A 22643-nucleotide genomic window follows, 5' to 3' on the forward strand; every position below is an offset into this window, starting at 1 on the left:
CGAAGACCAGCAGAGATGACGTCGGGTGAAGTGCGACACCAGCCGAGGCCAGACCCAGACTTTGGAATCCGGCCGACCGAAGGGCTGCCTGACGACAGGACAACCCATTTGTTAGGACTGCAGATGCATCCTTGAAGGACATCCTAAAACAGTCACACAAAAAATGTATTTTTTGACAGAAATTCCCTAGTAAAACACCAAAATTAGTACTTAGCTGACAGGAGCTCAAAATCCAGCTGTCACCATGAACGCGGCAAACTAGATCTGAGGTCATGTAGGGAGAGCAGGGCATTATGGGTGAGGGGAGGAGCTAGGAGCTCGGATCCATAGCTGGATAAACCATGCCGGTTCGGATCCGATATCGGATCCATATCCACAGGTTGCTGACAAATGAATTCTCCTACTTCAGATCTGGTGTTAACTATAGAAATGATTTTTAGAGCTGTGATACAGCATTGGAATTTCCTACACATAGTAATGCCTTGCAGAGTTTAATTACAGTGACTGCTAAAAAACAATTAATAGAAAATGGAAATTAAAGTCTAAATGAATAGTACTAGAAGTAGTGAATATAGTAACAAAGTTAAAAGAACTGCAATTTGGATCTTTAAAAAAGGGAAGGAGCAAATTACATAGAATAAAATGGAGATTGTGGGAACAATACATGCAGAACAATGTTTTGGAGGAGGAATGGCATGGTTTAAGGCAGGAATTAAATGAGTTGTGTAATTTTTGGCAGGAATTAAATGAGTTGTGTAATTTTTGACAAAGACTGTGTAGAAGATTACATGTGATGTATAATGTTTGCAACTGAAAAAACGTCAATATGGTTTGTTTTCATTTATATACATGTATAATTGCCTATGTCATAATCAGTAGTTCAGTAAAGTTGTTAGCTGTTTAAATAATTAAAAAAAGGATTTTGTCATGGCAGCTAAGAAAAAAAAATGATATCACCAGGACAGCAAAAGGGGGAGGAGAAATGGGCCTTAGACTACTGTCCTTGAGGAAACTGATGCTGATCAAACCGTTCAATTACACTACAGCCGATGCACTCACAGATGGGACTTGTCTGAAGGTTGACTAAGACTAAAGTAAGAGAGAATACAAAAAAATCTAATTAAAAGACATGAAGCTCACATGCACAGCAAAATCTACAATTCTGAGTAAAATGCCATCATAAAACCTATCTATACTTGTGTTATCTAGTAGAGCCAGTACATTAGAAAAATGTAAGAAAAAAATTCTGTAACCTTCAACCCCAGCCTCCATATTTCAAGGCAAATTCAGAGATGCTTATACCATGAAGACATACATTTTTTTCTTGCAACAGTCCGAAGGCAAGTGTGGATTTCTTCAGATTCTGAATCACACTTTCTCTTTCAAATAAGGAAGGCTTTGATGAGCATAGCAGATCGCCCATGTGGATAGTGGTTCACAAGACGAGCACTGCATATTAACATGAACATGTATATTTAAGCAACTTATCAACTTTGTGTAAATGCTGGTTTAGATGAAAGATTTAACACTTTTTTTCACTTACCTCTGATAAGTGGCTGTACTTCATAGGTTAGGTTGTTAATAACCAATTTAAAATGGCTTCTCAGTAGAACATCCATTAATGTTGACGATGACACCTTGGTACCATCTGCAGAAAAGATTGCTTCATTACAAGGCAGTTAAAATAACTTCTATTGATCAAATCGACTGGCAAATCAATCAGGCAGTAGACAGGGAGTAATATACAAATGTTCAATATCTCTCTTTATTGAAACAAGAACCAAGAAATACTGAGCCAATGCTCCCTTCTAGGTGTGAGCACAGACAGGTTACTGGAAATCAGAGCCATCTAAGCAGTAATGCAAAGCACAATGTGCATGCTACCAGGGTTTATCCATACCCATTAGTCATTCTGTATCATCAAACTACAGCCAAGCAACAATCACAAGTGTGAGGCTGCCAGTCCAGCTATCTAGAATTTTGCAAATAATCATATGTCATTTGTGAATATTAATAATATTAATATGATCCGTAGGTTTGTATTACAAATGTAAGAGAACTACATGTTATGGGGATATTAAACTACTGGTACAGAAGTGTGTGTTGAACTGTATGTTATGTACTGAGCTTCAAGAATTTAACCACAGTGTACCCTACTGGAAAAGAACAGAAATGTATATAAACTACATTAACAGCAGAGGTTGGAACATACAGAGTTAACTTGCAAAACTTCAGGAAAATAAGTTAAAAGTGTTTTACGATGAGCTATAAAAAAGTTCGTTTCAGTGCACCAAACAGACACAATGTCTAAAGCTAGAGGTTTTCCTATTGTCTGGAAACAGAAATATTTACTAGATTCCAAATGTAAAAGTGTTAAATTGTTTTACGACTTCCACTTCAAGGCAAACTTCTGAGAGAGAAGTATTTTTCACAGAGAAATGTTAAATTATGTTGGTATCTGTTTTAGCCGGGGAACTGGAGGCAGGTGACAAATAGTGATGTCATCTAGCTGACCCAGCAGTAATGTTTTGATATTAATTTGGTAACTCTCTCAGAGATTTGGCATTTTGTATTTGTCTTTGGACCTAGAAACATCCACTCATCAGCACTCCTGCCTGCATGTTGTCTATAAGTAAGACTTAGGGAAAAGTTATTTCTCTTAGATATACATAGGAATACAGTGAAGATTTGTTTAGATGTTTTCTGCATTTATTTGAGACTGTCCTGCAATGTTGTTTTAAAATATTTTCTTAGATTCTGAACTCTGTAGTCACTGTGCTGAATATTGTCTTGTTCTTTTATTATTTATTATTAAATATATTTAAACATTTTAATTGCGACTGGTTTGTTTAGAGATACTTAAGCTCTTAGAGTACTTGCATATGTATTTGGTGACACTGCAAAGGCCACTCCAATAGCCTTGCTGTTGGTCACACTTACCATTTGGATAACAGTAACATCACACAGTAGGATTGGTCACTCTTTGGTAAGGGCCTTAAAGTAGCTGATAAGGGGTCCTGGTGGCAGTGCTTACTACCATATGGTCTGTGCAGAAGGGGGCATAGCTAGTAAACCTGTGCCACCCTTTCCCAGGTGTGCATTTGTGTATAAATCAAATCTGAAAGTGTGTGTGTGTGTGTGTGTGTGTGTGTGTGTGTGTGTGTGTGTGTGTGTGTGTGTGTGTGTGTGTGTGTGTGTCAGCTACTTCGGCAGGGACACGAAGCATTGGTTGGACAGAGAGTGCTAGGAGGACTTGGTTTGGAAACCTGGCTACGGACTCAACTCTATAACTGTGCCAATGGGAAGTCTTACTGGAGATCTGGAGAGAGGGAAAAAACAGCCCCAGATTGACTGTGATCTCTGTCTCCTCTTGAATGAAATTGTGTTTTACTGTGTGTGTACTTGTCATCCTCCCAATGTGCATGTCGCTCACTGGTGCTAGTGGTGAGGATTGAGGCTCCTTGATTACTGGGCCACTGCAGGGGCATCACAACAAGAACTGTACACCTCCATTGTAATCTTGCTGTGAATATATAAAAGGCTCACATGTAACTTATAGTGCAAACAGGGTTCGAATTTTTAAGCTGAAATATGTTAATTTTTTCAAGAAAACAGTGAAAAAAAATAACATTTTACCAGTTACTGAATATGAAGGCTGCACTTGCATCAAAGAATTGTAAAGCAGCTGCTTTGCTAACAGTGCAACTCCAATTAAATCTAAGGGGAAACATTAAATTGGGAAGCATCTCCATTCTTCTACATACTTATCTCTCTCGGCTGCACTGCCACCACAAAGAATGACACTTGCAAAGGAATAAAAAAACGGAAATGTTGCCTTCCACTGCTAAAAGCCATTCAGACATTTACTTTTCTTTGGTATTTTAGACCTCAGCCATCCTGACAAAATGAGCAAGTCTTCCACTTATCTACTTTTGTGGATGATGTTACTTCCCTTAAAACAGTGGTCTGTTTTCAAAGGAGACTTGACATGCTATTTATACAGACAAAGGAAGTCATCCAGGACACTGGTTAAAATACAGCTGTGTAAAATCCTACCAAAACAGTAGACATCCTTGTCACTGCTGTAGTATTCATAACTTGTGTGACCTCTTTCCAAGGATAGTCCAATAGTACAGCTAGAGCAACCCCAGTAGAAAGGAGAATATGCATATCCAGAGGGAAAAAGAAACCGAAGAGAGTCAAAGACCCCTTTGTCAGCAAACAGTCCCCAACAGAAGAAAGAAAACAAAGGGGGAAGGAGGGAGAGACTGAATACTGCAACACTGAAAAGAAGGAAATTAAGAAGTTATGTACCTACCATAACGTTCCATGTTAGTTGTCTTCATCTCGCCTTCTTTCTTGCTGTTTGGGATCGGAGCCAATCCACGGCTCCGACTCGGCCATCTTCAACAGCTCGAGAGCTGTTTACTGGCTTGAGGCTACCCCTTATCCCATAATGTCTAGCGATAGCTACCCAGATATCATTTGAAATAGCTAAACTAGACATAAGAATATCTTAGGAAGACCTGGCCAGAATAATAATAATAATAATAATAATAACAATAATAATAAAAGAATACTCAGCCAGTGAAAAAAGGAACTCCTCTCAATCTACTAGGACAGGGGACGGAGGGAGGGATGCAAGAAAGAAGGCGAGATGAAGACAACTAACATGGAATGTTATGGTAGGTACATAAATTCTTAATGTCAAGTTGTCTATCTCGCCTTCATTCTTGCTGTTTGGGATAGCGTCCCTAACACCCTGGGTGGCTCAGTGGAACAGACTCTTCAGAACAGTGGAACCAAAGTCAGCTCTGCTCCGGGAGACCATATCTACCTTGTAATGAGATATAAAGGTATGAGGGTTTGCCCATGTGGCAGCTGCACAGATGGAATCCATGGGCAACCTACACTGAAAGGTTACAGAGGTGGCTAACGCCCTAGTAGAATTACCTTTCGGTTTAGTTGGTAACTCTTTGTTCCTTAACTGATAAATAAAAGTAATAGTGTGAGATAACCATCTGGATAAGGTCACCTTGGAAACTGGGAGACCTTGTTTGTTTAAGGCATAAGAAAGGAATAATTGGTCTGACTTTCTTATTTTTATAGTTCTGTGCAGGTAAAAACGCAATTGTCTATGAACGTCCAATTGGTGAAGTTTGTACTCTGCCTTGTTGCTATGATTTGGAAAGAACACAGGGAGATCTATAGATTGGTTTAAATTATTTTCTGAGCAGACTTCAGGAAGAAACGAAGGATTAGTCCTCACAGTAACTCTGTCCTTGTGAAACACCAGGTAGGGTGGACGAACACATAGTGCCTGGAGTTCTGAGACACGCTTAGCTGAAGTGATTGCTACCAGAAAGAGTGTCTTCCAAGATAGAAACTTGATGGAGCAGGAAGCTGCTGGTTCAAAAGGGGGCAGAATTAAAGAAGTTACGACTAAATTAAGGTCCCAAGGAGGAGGGGTATCCCTCACTGGAGGTCTAAGAAGAGATGTTCCTCTCAAAAAAGCTTTACAGAGCTTATGAGACATAATGTTAGCATTTGACAAACCAATATGAAAATTAGAAATGGTCACCAATTGTACAATAATCGTAGCGGAAGCGGCCCTGGAGTGAAACAGTTGGGCCAGGAATTCTAGAATTTCGTGGATTGGGGCTGAGAAGGGATCCACATTCCTAGACTCTGCCCAACAAGAAAACCATTTCCATTTGCTAGCACAAGTTTTTCTCATTGTTGACTTGTGAGAGGAGACGATAATCTAACGTACTGCTGAGGAAAGGCTGGAAAGCCTGGCTAAGGTTTGAAGTGGAGCAACCAAGCTGCAAGTTGGAGAGTTTAGAGGGATTGATGCAACCCACCTGATTGACGAATCAGGAAATCTGGAATTGGGTCCAGAATCCAGGGTTGATCGAAAAGGTAATGGTGCAAGAATGGGAACCATATCTGTCGAGGCCAGTAGGGGGCAATGAGGATCATTTTGCTTTCTGTATGAGTTTCGGTATCAGGGGAAACGGAGGAAAAGCATAAAGTCCCTGAGGCCAATTGTGGACTACAGAGTCTCTGGGTATGTGACCTGGAAGTGGAAGAAGGGAGAAGTAGTTGCTGCATTTGCTGTTGAAGGGGGTGGCAAAAAGATCGCAGCAAGGCTGTCCCCATTTGCAGAAAATAAGATCCACAACTTCCTGATTCAGAGACCACTCGTGAGGCATGAGAATAGCTCTGCTGAGCCTGTCCGCTATGGCATTGGATCTCCCAGGGATGTGCGTCGCGATCAGAAAACGCTGGGAGGAAATCGCCCACTGCCAAAGTCTGAGTGCTTCTCAACACAGGGGATAGGATCTAGTTCTGCCCTGCTTGTTGATGACACTGACATGTTGTCTGTTTGGATTGCAATGGCCCTGAAAGGAAGAGAGTCTTGAAGAGCTTGCAACGCTAGGAGCACGGCTCTCATTTCTAGGACATTTATATGCAGATGGTACTCGTGAGGTTGCCAAGTGCCTTGAACTGTCCTGCCCCAATAATGCCCCCCCCACCCTATCAGGGAGGCGTCTGTCGTCACTGTGGCTACCGGAGGGGGTTGTATGAAAGGTCTTCCCTGAGTAACTAATGGAGAGACCATCCACCAGGAAAGGTGCCATTTTGCATGCCTCCATGATAAGGATCATGAGAGACATGGGCAGCTCTTGGAAGGACCACTGTGTGAAAAGGAGCCACTGAAGAAATCTCATGTGGAAGCGCGCTAGTGGGATTAGAAGAATGGCCGCTGCCATGGAGCCTAGAGTTTGAAGGACATACCTGACTTGGGTCCTTTTGCTCTGCATAAGAATTTGCACTTGTTGTTGAATTGTGGGCACTCTTTTTAGTGGTAACCTTGTGAACATATCCCTTGTGTTTAAGTCTGCTCCTATGTAAGTGATAGATTGACAGGGCAACAAGGCAGATTTTTCAAAATTTATTGTAATACCTAGCTGGGTGCAGGATGTGATTGTATAATCCCGCGCTTGTAGGAGTTGATGCCTGGTGGTAGCAGTGAGGAGCCATTCGTCTAGATATGGAAACACCTGGAATCCCTGACGTCTCAGGTGAGCCGTGACTACTGCCATACATTTGGTGAACACCCTGGGGGCTGTGGTGAGACCAAAGGGCAGAGCTCTGAACTGGTAATGACTGGTGCCCACATGAAAGCGAAGAAATCTCCTAGAGCGTCTTTCCATCTTGATATGGTAGTACGCGTCCTGAAGATCTGTTGAGCACATCCCATTGTCCTGACCCAGAAAGGGTAGAATGGACTGTAGCGTGACCATCCGAAACTAGTCTGCTGAGATCCAGAATCGGTCTTCAGTCCCCTGTCTTTTGGCACCAAAAAGAACCTTGAGTAAGTTCCGGATCCGTGCTGGTCCGCCAGGGACTTCCTGGATGGCTCTTTTTTCTATCAGTTTTGAAACTTCTGTTACTGCTTGCTTCTTCAGATTGGGTGGCACATCTGGAAGCATTTTCTTTGATTGTAAGGGGGGTTGATGGAAGGGAATTTTGTAACCTCCGGATATAATGGACCGTACCCAATCTGTATTTTGTTAAATTTAGCCAGGCTTTTGGGTACAAGAAAGTCTTCCCCAACTGCCTCCAGAGGTGAGCAGCCGGGCAACCCTTCAGGGATGCTGGAAAGGCTTATCAGAGAAAGATTCTCTGTTGCCCTGGTTCTGTGGACCACCTCTGCCACGAGGGCGGCGTCTATTATTATCGTTTTCCCCTCTGCGTCTGGAGGAAAAATCACAACATGTGTCAGGCAAGGCTCCCTAAGATTTACGGAACCACATTTTCCCACTCTTCTGACCCTTGGGGTAAGGTCTAGAGGGAGTGGAAAAATTGACTCCCACGGCAGAGAGTCTTGCCTTCTTGCTCACACCTAGGTAATGTGCCTTTCACCTGAGGCCCAAAGAGAAAGGAGCCATCAAAGGGGGTATTGGTGAAGGACGCTCGAAAGGGTTCCACAAAGTGACACAGCCACATCCATGCATGTCTCCTAAGGGCTACACCCGTGCCCGCGGCTCTACTCGCTCCGTCGGCTGCATAGGAAATGAGCCTCATGGAGGAGTTAACTATAGAATTAAGTGTCGCTAGCTGAGAGGCTACTTTGGCTTGTGCTCCCTCAGCTGTAAGATCTTGAAGGGTATCTCTAAGCTCATTAAGGAGATCCCTTTGAAGTCGAGTAAAATGACAGATAGTTCAGTGACCTCATGGAGAAGGACGCTGAAGCAAACATTCGCTTTCTGTACCTGTCCATCGTCCTAGACTCCTTGTTAGGGGGATGAACAGATGAAGAGGTCTCTGCTAGCTCTTTTTTGGTGGCTGCTGCTACCACCATGGCATCAACCGGCACACCCTTAAAAAGGAATTACTTATCCTGCGGGGCTGTAATAAATTTACTAGGTCTCCTCGGAGTTGGTTCCACTGTGTCTGGAGTTGACCAAGACTTACGAGCCACTACAGACATAAGTGGATCGAAAGGCAGAGAAGCCCAGGAGGTGGAAGGTCAGGAACCAAAAGCATCCAGGAATACAGACTCATCTTCGGTAGGGGCTAGGGGATTCCAGTTCTCCCTCTGCCTAAGCATTTCCAGTATGTCTGAAAAGGAAATATCTTCAGAGGGGGATCTTGGGGACCCTTCCGATTCATCTAAGTCTGTATCAGAAGTGACAGACTCAGGGGAGTCAATGTGCTTCCATTTACACTTCCTCTTCTGAGGGGGCGCCTCTGAATGATCAGGGGAGGCCTTGGAAGAAGAGGAAACACCCAGTGGGGTGTCCTGGAGCCTTGGTTCCCCACGTTTGGGGTCTGGAGGAGGAGCAGAGGTTGGCACAGGCACTACAGGCGAAGGAGCTGGTGGGGCCTGTAGTGGAGTTGACTCAGGGGACAGCTCACTCCGCATGACCTCAAAAGCATCCCTGTCTCGAGGCAGGGAAAGCTCCGGTTCCGAAGAAATAGAAATCTTTCTCTGCGCCGAGGGGGACGGCTCTGAGGCCGATGTTGGATCCGAGCTTACCTGCGCTGATGCTCCGAGAGGGAGGACTGGGTCAGACAAGGGTCCGATGCCACTCGCCCCCTCGGAGCCGACAAGGGAGCCTTGGCATCCAGATCCCTTGATGGAAGGTACCATCGAGGTAATCTGAGCCGATGTCGGAACCGAAGGGGATATGGTTATCGGAGCAGACAGTTCCACTACTCGAACCCCAACGAACTCTGGCTCCGAACTCAAAGGAGATGGAGGAGGTACTTCAAGTGAAGTGGATGGAGCCGATACCTGTTGAGGGGGGCTGGACAATAATTTAGTTAGTGCCTGTGACTTTAGCAACCTACTGACTACTCTCTCCAGATCATGATCCAACAGCCTAGAGGATCGAGAGAAGTGAGAGAATCGGTGGCTACGCTCACTTTGAAGTAATGGAGATGGAGGAGCCGAATGCACCGACTCTAAGGAAGGGGACCTTAGCCTCTTGTGGCTCCAAGATGACTCCGAAGCATCCGATGGAGCCGATGGGGAGGTTGTCTCATCGGTGCCAGTCGGAACCGACTTAGAAGGCAAATCCTGCAGAGGACTCAGCTCCGAGGATTTTAGGGATTTTACTGGCTGTGAATCCTTTGCCGGTGAATCCTGGGGTTTTAATAGACACCTAAGAATCAGTTTGTTCTTACACTCCTGCAGTACTCTTGGACTAAAAGCATGGCAAATAGAACAAGAGTCCTGCAGGTGAACAGCGCCCAAACAGTAGACGCAACTAGTGTGCCCATATGTCAGAGACATCTTCTGACAGCATGAGTCACACTTCTTGAATCCAGAAACCTTAGCTTCCTTAGACATGACGAACCAAAAAAAAAAAAGGGAAGACTAAGTAAGTAGACACAGACAAAAAACATTACTACACTAGACAAAACACTTTAGTACTATCTAAAACTGTAAAGGAAATCTAAGATATAATACAATTATATATATATATATATATTGTTTTTTTTTTTTTATTTGTTTTTTTACAATAAGGGGAAAAATAGAAGTAGGAAAGCCTCTAAGTTAAACGGCTAACCTAGGGATGGGGGAGGGGTGGAGAACACTAACTTAAACGAGTTCTATCAAAAAAACGTAGAGACTATAGAAATTATAACTACAACACGTATAACTAACTCTAAAAAAGAAAGGATACTAGAATTTTAAATTCTACGTTTACACAAAAGGTCAAATATACGAGCCTGAGCCAGAAAAACAACACCCTCGCAGCTGAAGCGGCAAACGAGATCTGGGCAGCTATCGCTAGGCATTATGGGATAAGGGTAGCCTCGAGCCAGTAAACAGCTCTCAAGCTATTGAAGATGGCTGAGTCGAAGCAGAGGATCGGCTCCGATCCCAAACAGCAAGAATTAAGTCGAGACAGACAACTTAACATCTACTGTTCTGGTAAGATTTTACACAACCGTACTATGTCCTTCCATATCACTGTTGCAGTATTCACAACCTGTGGGAGATTCCCAAAGCTACTGAAAGGGATGGGAGGAGGAAGGCACAGAGGAGTTCTCCACAAACCCAAGGATATAATGTTTGCAGCTACAGTTGTGTCTGCACTGTTTGGAATGTATAATGTTTGCAACTGAGATTGTGTCGCTATGGTTTATTTTCATTTATACAACTGTAACATTGCCTAAGTCATACATGAAAATTTAATAAAGATGTTTCTTATTTTATAAAATAAAAGGATAGCCCAGGCAAATCCTGCCCCGACTCTGGAAATGACATCCAACTTTTACTATTTTATAAAAGTGTGGACAGAGGACGAAGTGGCAGCTTCAAGAATGGATCTAGTATCCAAACCCTTGGAGAAAGCTGCAGATCTGCCTTATAGAATGAACAGTAACTGAAGCAGAAAGAGGTTTTCTATGAAAGGAATAACAAAAAAGAAATGGCCTTGGAAATCCGGAAGGAGATGCTCTGCAAAGAAAACACCAAACCCAATGTCCTGGTATGAAAATAAAAAAAAATGCTAAGATTTATAGACAGCCTTTGTCTAGTCCAAATAATACCTGAGCTTGTCTATGTAGTTCCAAGGCGTGAGAAGAACTTTCTCACTAGCAGATTGTGGAGAAGGAAAAAAGGGGAGGAAGCTGGATAGATTGATTAACAGACAACTCACTTGACCACCTTGGGCACAAAAGAAGGATTAGTACGTAGAGACACTCTGTCTCTATAATAAATCAAACAGGTAGGAATCACCGTCAGAACCTGAAGTTCAGAAACTCTTGGCTGAAGTAAGGGCAACCAACAAAACAGTTTTCCAGGTGCAGTGTTGCACAGAAGAGGAGGGCTCAAAAGGAGCCGGAGTCACTTTTTCAAGGACAAAAGTAAGGTCACGAGAGGGAGGAATAGGTTTTCTTGTGGGCCTGATATGAAGAATGCCTTTAAGGAATTATTTGACCTCAAACCCAGAGGCCAATGGTGGGTTCAAGGGTAGAAAAGAAGAAATTGCTGACAACTGCGCTTTAACAGATGAATATGCTAAGCAACCATGGAGCAATTCACGCACGTAAAAAAGGACCAAAGGGAACCCTAATGAAAAAGGATCCATATAGGATTTTCTGGTAGTGGGTTTCTTGACCTCTTGCAGAACCTAAAAACATCCTCTGAAAAACAGTGTCTAAATAGGATCAAAATCCTATCATCTTAAATGTCAACTGAAGAGTGGACAAGTGAGGGTGAATAAGAGACTCTTTTGTCTTGAGAAAATCCATCCAGTGAGGTGACTTCTGATGATTGCCCTTGGCCAGGTAAAAGAGAAGGGAGAACTAGTGCTGCCTGGGCCAAAAGGGAGCCACTATTAAGATTCTTGTAATACCTTCCTAGTCTTGTGCAGGACCCTGGCAAGAGGAGGAAGATAAGCATACAGGAACATCTCCTTCCAAGAAAAGGGCATGGTATCCACCTTTCAAGTCAGAGAACCTGGGACTCTGGAACTGAAGTGAGGAAGTAGCCTGTTCACAGGGGAGGCAAAAAGATCCACTTGAGGAATACCCCATCAATTTACTATGTAAAGAAACATCGCTCTGTGAAGTATCCATTCATGATGTTGTGCCCTGGACCTGCTCAGGGAGTCTGCCACAAAGTTGTGTTCTGAAGGGATGTATACTGCCTAAAGGATCACTTGGTGGCAGATAGCAAAATCCCAGGCCTGAAGGGGTAGGTTGCAAAGAAGATGATCTTGTGCCCCACTGTCTGTGTTTGCACCACATGACTGTGGTGTTGTCTCTAAATACATTTAAAGGGCCTGGAGATCAAAGGGAATGGAAGGTCTGAACAGCAAGAATGAGCACCCTCATTTATTTTATGATGATGTGTTCTGACCTCTGATGAAGGGGCCATAGACCCTGAAGTCTAAGACTTTTGGAAGAGGATCCCCACTCTAAAGCGGAAGAGTCTGTAAAAAGTTCCAAAGTAGGAGTCTGAAAAGGCAGTCCCAGACTGAGGGAGATCTGCTGAAACTACCAAAGCAACACAAGAATGAGACAAGGAAATAAGGGAATTGGAAACTCCAGAGGGTGGCAATGCAGGAACCAAACCGTCTTTAGGTACCACCAAAGTTTTCTTGTGAAGCTTGACAAAAGGAAGCATGGTAATGTTAGACGCCATGAAACCCAGGATTTTGAGAAATTCCCTTACAGAAGTAAGAGAAAGGGGAAGCAGAAACTAAGCAGAGTGTCAAAAAACAGAACCTTAGAAAGAATAGAAGCCAACACTGGAATGTTTTGAATTCTGCCCCCCAGAAGAATGTGGTCTTGAGAAGGAGACAAACTGATCTTCTGGAGGCTGATGGTGAATCCCACACTGCGCAGGAGCAGCATGGTAAAATTCAGATCCTGCAAAATCATGGACTGGGAGGGAGCCTGAAGAAGCAGGTCATCCAGATATGGGATTTCTGAACTCCCTGAAGCTTGCAAAAGGCTATGACAGGGGCCAGAAATTTGGTGGACACCCTTGAGGGCATAGAAAGAACAAAGGGTAAAGCACACAACTGAAAATAAAAGGAAGTAGATAAAACACAACTGAAAATAAAAGAAACACAGAAATGTGAAAACTTGAACAGATGGTGAATGGGAATATGAAAATGTGTGTCCTTTAGGACTAGGGAGACCAGAAAAGCCTGTGGAAGTAAAAGGGGAAGCAGAGCCTGGAGAGAAAGACTCTGAAAGGAGGAATCTTCAGAAAGGTATTTGAAAGGAAAAGTATAGGATTCCTCTTTTCTGGGAACCAGAAACATTCTGGAGTAAAACCCTGTTCCTCTGAGATACTGAAATGAGATGAATGATGCCCTGATCCAGTAAATCCTGCAAAACTCCAGAAAAATGAAGGGAGGGGTGGGATTTCCATACCATAAAATAACTCTGACAGATAATGGACAGAACTCAGAGTCTGAAGTTATCTGCTGCCAAATAGGAAGAGAGAGAAAAAAACTGAGAAAGACAGGAGAACCTGGCCGAGGGGAAGGGAAAAGAATATGTCAGATGGAAGCAGACTTGTCCTGGAAAAGGGTTTTTTTGACTTGTAGAAGTCTGGGTGGATTTATCAATGAAAATAAACCTGGGAGCCCTCTTCCCATAAGAAGGCTGATGAGATTGACTATGCACAAAGGTAAGCTCTAGAAGGATAGTTTATCTGAAATTTGGGAATGAAACAAAGATTACCTTAAAATCCTGCATCACTTTACCTTTTGTCTTTAGTCTTAAACAAGTCAACAGCCACTGTGCCAGCGAGATTCCGACTGCCCAAAGGAGCATCTAGGAGTTTGGCATTAATATCATCACGTAAAGCCTGGAAGAGAAAATAAGAGTATCTCAAAGCAGTAGCTCTGGAGGATGCATCAGCTCCATCATTTCTACATTTGATGGAGTGATAGGCAACCTTTAAAGTGGCACTCCATAAGGACAGGGTACCAGTCTTGACCTTCAGAGTCAGAAGGTCAGACAACCCCCCCACCCCAGGTGTGAAAAAAGGGCCAAAGCATATGATGCTGAAGGCAACAGTGACAGAAGTGTACCCTTTTCCCCAGCCTCTCCATAGCCCAACTGCGTTTACCAGAAGGAAGGAGTCTGGAAGAGGGCAAAAGCCTGGATGTTTGCCAGATAAAAGAGAACATATCAGGGTCTAAAGGAGGACATTTGTAAGTCTCAGGCACCTTATAAAAATGGTCAGGCTTCTTAGTATCCAACAAAGGGGGGGAGGGGGCAGAAGGTTTGTGGGATTCCATTTACAACAGCTCTTTTGAATATCAGAGACTTGTGAACAGTTCCATTTAACATTCTCCATCATGTAAACTACTGTGTCTCCAAAGGACAACCCCTCAAAGGGAGGATGAAGAAAAGAATCCTCTTAGTCCAAAGATGAGGTAATCTGAGAGGAGTAGGTCAATAATTCATCACCTGAGTCCACCTCCACATCTGAAGAACAGGACCCCCCTAGTCCTTTTAGCTGGAGTAGAGGACCAAGGAGAAGCAGGAACATGCACCCCTCTGACATGGTCTTAAGGCTATCAAGACACTGAACAAGCTCTGGGTAAAATCCTACCATTCTCTCTCAGTATTCTTGGCAATGGGAGGAATGTGCTTAGTTTTCTGCTTCTATTTCAGTGGGACACCAGTTCTGACCAACCTAGGAGGCTCGGAGCCATTGCTAGACTTAATCAGGGTAACGGGGACCACTGCCATCACCAGAATATGGGGAACCCCTTAGTCCTTTTTGGAATGATCAGCTGTGGTTCCCCCTCAATGTCTGCTGAAGACATCTGCCTTGCCTCAGAGGAAGTGAAAGAAGCCAGTTCCATGCCAGTGTCCTGTAGGTATGTGACAGAGGAAAAGTACAGTTTTGTACCTACCATAAATGTAGATGTTCGAGGATCCACATTGCTGCAGTCCTAACTATTGGGTAGTCCGCTGTCCAGTCGGCCCGAATACCAAAGTATATGGCTGACGTCGGTCAGGGCGCATTAGACTGACGTCAGTACGTCAGGGTACTAATGCGCATGACCGACGTCATATCCTCAGTCTTTTCTTGCCCCAGATGTCAGAAGACCCTGAAAAGCTAAGGCCAAAACCAAAAATTCCAAACATACCTGCACCAAAAATATGTACAATATATACAAAATTACCAGAATATAACCTCACCTACACAACCACCCTTAAACACAGAGTGGAAGGAGGGAGGGTAAATTGGACTGCAGCAATGTGGATCCTCGAACATCTACACTTATGGTAGGTACAAAACTGTACTATGTTCTTCATTCCACATTGCTGCAGTCCTAACTATTGGGTAGAATCCCAAAGCAGAGGTAAGGGAGGCTGGCAAATCATAAGGAAGCAGGAACTGACAACATGCCTTGCAAAATAGCTGTGGCAAAACCAGCCCTAGACTTAGAGTAGAGAGGAAGGTGATAATGCTTAGAGAAAGTATGCACTGAACTCCAAGTAGCTGCCTCCAAAATATCCTTAGTGGCCACCCCTTAGAAATGCTGTAGAAGTGGCAGTAGCCCTAGTGGAATGAGGCCTAATTCCAGCTGGAATCTCCTTGCCATGATGGGAATAACAAAATGCAATGCAAAACCCAATCCACCTAGAAATAGTTTGTTTTGACACAGGCTTGCCCTCTGAACCCAAAGCAAAAGAAACAAACAACTGCTGAGACTGCCTAAAATCCTTAGTCCTGCTCAAATAATAACGCAATTGCCTGTGTACATCTAAAGTGTGCAAAATCTTTTCCCCTTTATTTTGGGGATCTGCATAAAAAGTAGGCAAATGAATAGTTTGGTTTAAAGCCACACTAGAAACCACCTTAGGCATAAAGGAAGGATTAGTACGTAAAGATACCCTATCCTTATGAAAAATCAAAAAGGCTCTACCGCCATAAGGGCCTGCAACTCAGAAACCCTTCTTGCAGAAGTAATGGCCAACAAAAAGGCAGTCTTCCATGACAAATATTTCAATTCAGCAGTAGCCGCAGGCTCAAAAGGTTGTAGAGTAAGTTTCTCCAACACAAAATTGAGATCCCAAGCAGGAGTAGGAGCTCTACGTGGGGGTCTTATATTCTTTGCCCCTCTAAGAAATTGCTTGAACAAAGGATGTGAAAACAATGGTGGGTCACAATCATAGTGAGCTGAAATTGCTGCAGCATGAATCTTAATGGAAGAGAAAGACAAACCTTTGTCCAATAACTCAGTAAGATATTGAAGAGCCACACTCAAATTAGGCTCAGAAATCTCCAAATTGTTTGCTGCACTCCAAAATAAAAATCTCTTCCATTTTTCTGCGTACACTTTCCTTGTACTAGGTCTTCTGGCTTCCATAATCACATTTAAAACTTGTTGAGGAAGTTGAGACCTGCTGTCTTTCAAAACAGAATATGCCAGGCTGTTAGATGAAGAGATTGAAGCTTGACATTGAGCAGGTGACCGTCCCTCTGAGACAACAGGTGTGGAATCAAGGGTAAAGGCCATGGAGGCTTCCTTACCAGACTCCTCAGTAATGGGTACCAGTGCTGCCGAGGCCAATCTGGAGCTATTAAAATCATCCTTGGCTTGTCTTGTCTGACCTTTAGAAGCACCTTTGGGAGAAGAGGCAGAGGTGGAAAAGCATACACATGAAGATTTTTCCAACTGAAAGAAAGAGCATCCACTTTCCAAGCTGTGTGATGAAACCTCTTTGTGCAAAACTTTGGCAGCTGGTGGTTTAGTGGAGAAGCGAACAGATCTATGTCTGGAGTTCCCCATGACACTGTCAATTTTTGAAATACATGAAGATCCAGTTTCCACTCGTGGGGATCCATGATTTGTCTGCTTAACACATCTGCTAAGGAGTTCTGTGCTCCCGGCAGAAACCTTGCCTGAAGAGTTAGTTGCAAGCTGAGCGCAGTCTCCCATAAAATCATTGCTTGCCTGCACAATGGGTAAGAATGTGTTCCCCTTGTTTGTTGATGTACCACATGACAGTTGTGTTGTCTGTTAGAATCAACACCTGCCCTGGAAGAAGAAACTCCTTGAAAGCCATTAATGCAAACTGGACTGCTAACATCTCTTTCATGTTGATATGTAGATGCTGTAGTCTGGCAGGCCACTTGTCTTGTATCCACTTTCCATTTAGATGAGCTCCCCAAGCAATGTCTGAGGCATCTGTCGTTAGAATCTGACTCGCCTCTGGCCGGGTCACAGAGTCCCTTGTTTAGGTGACATTCCTGAGCCCACCACAAAAATTCCTTTTGAATGCAAGGTATTATTTGAATGACAGTGTCCAAATCCTGGCAGTGGTGTGTCCATACATTTTTGAGATACCATTGCAGCTTCCTCATATGCAGTTTGGCATTGGGAAGCACCAGAATACAAGATGCCATGAACCCTAAGGCTTGAAGGACTGTCCTTGCAGTCAGCCCGGACTGAAGAGATAGTTGATGGAAGTAACTGGAAAGATTCTTTTGTTTGTCCGGGGTTAAAAAGGCCATCTGAGCTGCTGTATTCAGTCTCACACCCAGAAAGCACATGTCTTGAGAGGGTACTAGACTGGACTTTATTTCGTTCACAGAATACCCTAGGCATCTTAGCACTGCTATGACATAATCCAAATGCTGTAGAAGGTCTTCCTTTTCTTGAGCTAGAATCAGGCAGTCGTCCAAGTAAGGATAGATTTGAATTCCTTTTAGCCTGAAGTAAGCTATCACTGGAGCCAGAACCTTTGTGAATACTCTGGGCAGTGGATAAGCCAAAGGGCAATGCAGAGAACTGATAATGAGAATTTCCAGCTCGAAACGCAGATACTTCCTGCAACTTAGTCTTATAGGCACATGAAGGTAAGCTTCCTTGAGATCTAAAGTTACCATCCAGTGATCCTTGCCCAGCAGAGGTAAAAGCTGTTGTAACGTCAACATTTTGAACTTGGGAATGTCCAGATAAGTGTTGAGGATAGATAAATCCAAAATTGGCCTCCACGTGTTCCCCTTCTTCGGTACTAGGAACAGGCGAGAATAAAATCCTAGGCCCCTTTCTGGCACAGGAACTGGCTGAATGGCCCCTATGTGGAGCAACAGAGAAATTTGCTTGTGAGCCTCTTGTGTTTGTAGAGGAGGAATGTCTGGCATGCCTTTGAAAGGAGGCATGGTATGGAAATAAAACCTGTAACCGTGGTGAATGATATCCAGAACCCATCTGTCTTGGGTAATTAAATCCCAATTTTCTTTGAAAAGAGACAGCCTTCCTCCCAAAGGTGCTGCCAGGCGAGAATGTACTGGCAGCTGAAAAGGCAGGTCATTGGGTCTGCTTACGAAAGGACTGACCCCTGCCCTCACCAGAAGTCTGAGCAGGGGAACTCCCTGTCCTAGGCCTAAAAGAACCTTGAGCTCTGCCCCTACCACGCCTAGACCTACCCCTAGACTGGGAATCATAAGCAGGATAAGTCCATCCCTTAGTAGGCCAATTTCTACTAAACTGGAGGCTGCACCTGCAAAAATCCTTAACAGTTTGCATAGACTTAGCCTTGTCCTCCATTTTCTTTAAGACTGCTTCCACAGGCGAACCAAACAACACATCAGACTGCAAAGGAGCATCCAAAATCCTTGTTTTAACATGCTCAGCTAAATTCTGATCTCTCAACCAGGCATGCCTACGAAGAACAGAACCAGTGGCAGCCACCCTCGAGGAGGCCTGCACAGCATCAAAACCACATTGCAAGGAATGTTTACCCACCTGTTCAGACACATGAACTACATCCTGCAACTCTTTACACTCAATACCTTCTGCCAGAGCATCCACCTTAGATTTCAATTGTGAAAGGAGATAATTCTGATATTTTAACATGTGAAACTGACAATTCAACGCCTCATGGCTAAAGTGGAAGAAGTATACACTTTCTTTCCCCATCTATCCAAAGCCCTTGCCTCTTTATCAGGAGGAACAGGATTTTTAACAACAGAGGCCTTCACACCTTTAGGCCCCTGAGAGACAGTTTCGGGTCTGCCCTAGGACTCTTAAAAGATACTTATGAGCTTCAGGCACCCTATAGTACCTATCCGGTTTAACTGGGGCAGGAGGCAAAGAATCAGGATTGAGGGAAGCCTCTGCAAAAACATCTTCCACCACATTCAGAACAGGAGGTATAGCTAAAGGCCTATGCTGGGGTAAAACAAGAATTCCCTAAGCCTCTTCCTGGAATCAGAGAAATCTTGACCTTCCCATTTAAAATGCTCCCTCATGGAATGCAGAGTCTCTGAAAATGAAAAATCCTCAGGAGGAGAAGCTGAAGGAGTAGAATCATCCACATCAGAATCAGAATAAGGAGGATACTCCTGCAAGTCTTCAGCCGAAGACTCAGAAGCCTCGAACATTGCTCAAAACTCTCAAACTCAGGTTCCACCCTAGGCCTCTTATCAGGAGGGGCATAGAACCTCTAATCATAGTAATCAAATCCTCTGCCATTTTAAGCATATGTTTCTTAGGCAAAGACCCTGAAGCACTAGGAGAAACCCCACTGAAGTTAAACTTGGCCTGCCTCTCAAAGAAGCCTTGGAAACAGAAGGGAGGCTCTAACCACCTTAGGAAGAGAGGGAAGAACAGACACCTGAGAAGCCCCTCAGCCTGGCCTACTTCCTGCGAGGATACATCCTGTAACAGTAAAGTCTCTCCTGAGACTCCAAAGAAACACCTGGCAAAACCTCCGGCTCCACTGAGCCTTCTAAAGATCCGGCGTCTGGGACTGTCGGTTCTTCCACTCTAGGCTTTGCTGCTTTGTCCTTGCGCTTTTGGCGAAGCGGCCGGAGCCTCCGACGGCATTTTATAATTACAACGCTTCCCAAAACTAACCTGGCACAGTCTAACCTTCTCTTAATAGTGCGTTTGTTAAATCTAGCACAAGAGCGGCATCCAACAACGTCGTGCTCAGGCCCTAAACAAGGTATACACAAAGTATGGTAATCCCTATGAGGTATCTGTTTCCCACAAGAAATACAGTTATTCACTTTTTCTGACATCCGGTTAAATACTGAGGCAAGAGAAAACCAAAATATTCCCAAACGGGGTACTTAGCCAACTTTGATTCGGTCTGAAACTCTGACTTCAGAAACTTTCAGAACGCCAACCTGCACTCGCAAAATTGCTTCTGCATCGGACCATGCGGCAAAAAAGACTGAGGATATGACGTCGGTCATGCGCATTAGTACCCTGACGTACTGACGTCAGTCTAATGCGCCCTGACTGACGTCAGCCATATACTTTGGTATTCGGGCCGACTGGACAGCGGACTACCCAATAGTTAGGACTGCAGCAATGTGGAATGAAGAACATCCGGTGTCAGCAATGGATGGCCTTCTAGGTGTTCTCTCAGTTCAACCAAAACTTCCAGTGAAGGGCGGAATCAGACTGAGACTTCTTGGTCTTCTTTTTAAGAGATGTCTGTACCTCAGGACATGCAGATTCAATCACTGTACCCAGAGTTAAAATTTTGAGATGTTGGTTCTCACGATAAATAAAGAGGACAGATGGCTACAAAGCAGTTTGGAAAAAAAAAGCCTGACAAGTGGCACACTAGGTATGACCTGTGAAGCACCTAGGCAGAATAAAAGCCACTTGTGACTGTCTTTATGGGGTATCTGCCTCCCACACTATTTTCCCTTCCTGAATGACAAAACCTTACGTACACAAGTAAAGGAAGAAAAAGAAGGAATTCCAATGGGGCACTTACATGTGAATGGCTTGGTAGAAACCAGCTCAGTGAAGTGTGTTTAGACTGACGTTCAACTGTGATGTTCGGACTGGTGTCAAAGAAGTTCCACATATGGAGTGTATGCATGCCACATTTATGCCTTACACATATGCAGGGAGAGTATGCTGACATTCAACACTAGGAAGATGTAAAGGCTCTGGTATACTGGCTGGACACTGGGCCATCCTTGGCAGGAGATCCCACGGGTTATAAATACTGCAACAGTGGCATGGAAGGACATCTTCCTGTACCCCTTCTCAACTGAACCTTTGAAATGTTAATGGAGAACAGTCAAAGATGTTAGCTGTTGAAGCAGCAATGTCAAGAGGTAAGTAAAGAGGGGATCTGAGACACAGGATGAATGTAACAAACTAATGTAGGGCAAGGAGCATGCAGCAGTGGGAAGACCAATATTCTTCTTGGAATGGATTCAGAAAGAGAGGCTATGTGGAACATTCTCTCTCTCGAGGAAGATAGCCAACGATGGTCTGCAGGACACAGGCATAGAGACAGTCTGGTAGCTTAGATGAAATTCTAAAGACTGGTGTAATAACAAAAGGTAACAGATTACTCAAGTAATGAAGGGAACAGACTTCTGTGCATCTTCCCCATGGAAGAATGTCATTAAATTAAATTCATTAAATATCTGGAAGTAATTCCTGATAAATGTTTTATTAGCAGAAAGCTGGTAAGAAAAATGTTACAATTTAAGAACTAGTAACCTATATACCTTAATTTCTGTACCAGGAGAAAGAATTTGTTGAATTAAGCTTTAAAATCTACCTTACTTTAAATGTTTTTGAAGGATTGGGGAAGCAGTTCATGTTGAGATCTACAGGAGAGGAAATCAAATGCACTACTTCAAGCCAGTTACCTACTCTAACCAGCCAAGAAAGTAGAAATGGAAGAAGCAGCCCAAGAACAAAAGGAGGTAACAAGAATCGATCACTCAACCCAGGGGAGTGGGCATGACATCCAGGATGAGAAATGAAAATTGAATGACCAAACTGCATTTGAACACCAGCCATGAATAACCCAACACCACTAACCAGACAATGCAACAAATGTAACTGGGAAGTGACAGAAGTTCATATGAACAAAAAAACATCAATTAGAAGATAAAACTGAAATGTAAGATCAGACCACTACTAGCTAGGGAGTAACCACTAAACTGGACAGGGGAAAGCAGAGGAAATAGAACTGAAGGCCCCATGACTAGTTCAGAACCCAAGGCTTTGTGCGGGAACCTTTGAATTCAGTCACAGACCACCACAACTGCAAGAGACAGAAAGGGAAACCAAACTCTCCAAATCCAAATTGCCCCCCCCCCCCCCCCCCCCCAGACTGGCACCAGAAAAAGCAAATACTCCAAAAGAACAAGGAACTGTGCATCCCAAACTATTGGTTCTACATACTAAATGCTTCATGACAGCCCATGCTAAAGGAAGTTGAAAATAAGCTGCATTCACCAGATGTTTGAAACACCTGTAATATGGCCAAGAGACCCCATGATTTGAAGAGAACAAAGTTCCTCTTATGAACCATGAGACAAACTTGGGAATGAGTAGCAACTTTATGCAAGGCAGATGAGTAACAACTTTCCCTCTGCACTGGCAACAGTGCTAGTGAGGAACTTAACAGTCACCAAGGAGAAGAAGATGAAACCACATTCCTTGTAGACTAACTTTAATGACCTTAGGGAAAGTGATGAACTAGAGTGGAATTTAACACTCTGACCTCCTGGAAAGTGGTGACAAGGAAAGTACAGCCAATGATTTACTGATATTTTTTCTTAAGTATTACTTCATGATCTTGTGTTATTTACTAAGCATCTAATGCAAATGTTCTACAGCTATATTCTACATTTATTT

General features: G+C 43.6%; 1 protein-coding gene across 3 annotated transcripts in view; it reads right to left on the reverse strand.

Annotated features, from left to right (window-relative positions):
* Positions 1-22643, reverse strand: part of LOC122793380 (calcium uniporter protein, mitochondrial-like) — a 1332984-nt gene that overhangs the window by 200351 nt on the left and 1109990 nt on the right. For all 3 annotated transcript variants that reach the window (XM_044061335.1, XM_044061334.1, XM_044061336.1), the window contains one exon: positions 1544-1648. In XM_044061335.1, coding sequence (XP_043917270.1) covers positions 1544-1648 — 105 coding nt within the window. The remainder of the gene's footprint in view (positions 1-1543; positions 1649-22643) is intronic.

The sequence above is a fragment of the Protopterus annectens genome, chromosome 2.part0 (genome assembly GCF_019279795.1).
Source record: "Protopterus annectens isolate FY-2018-M chromosome 2.part0, PAN1.0, whole genome shotgun sequence".
NCBI lineage: Eukaryota > Metazoa > Chordata > Ceratodontiformes > Protopteridae > Protopterus > Protopterus annectens.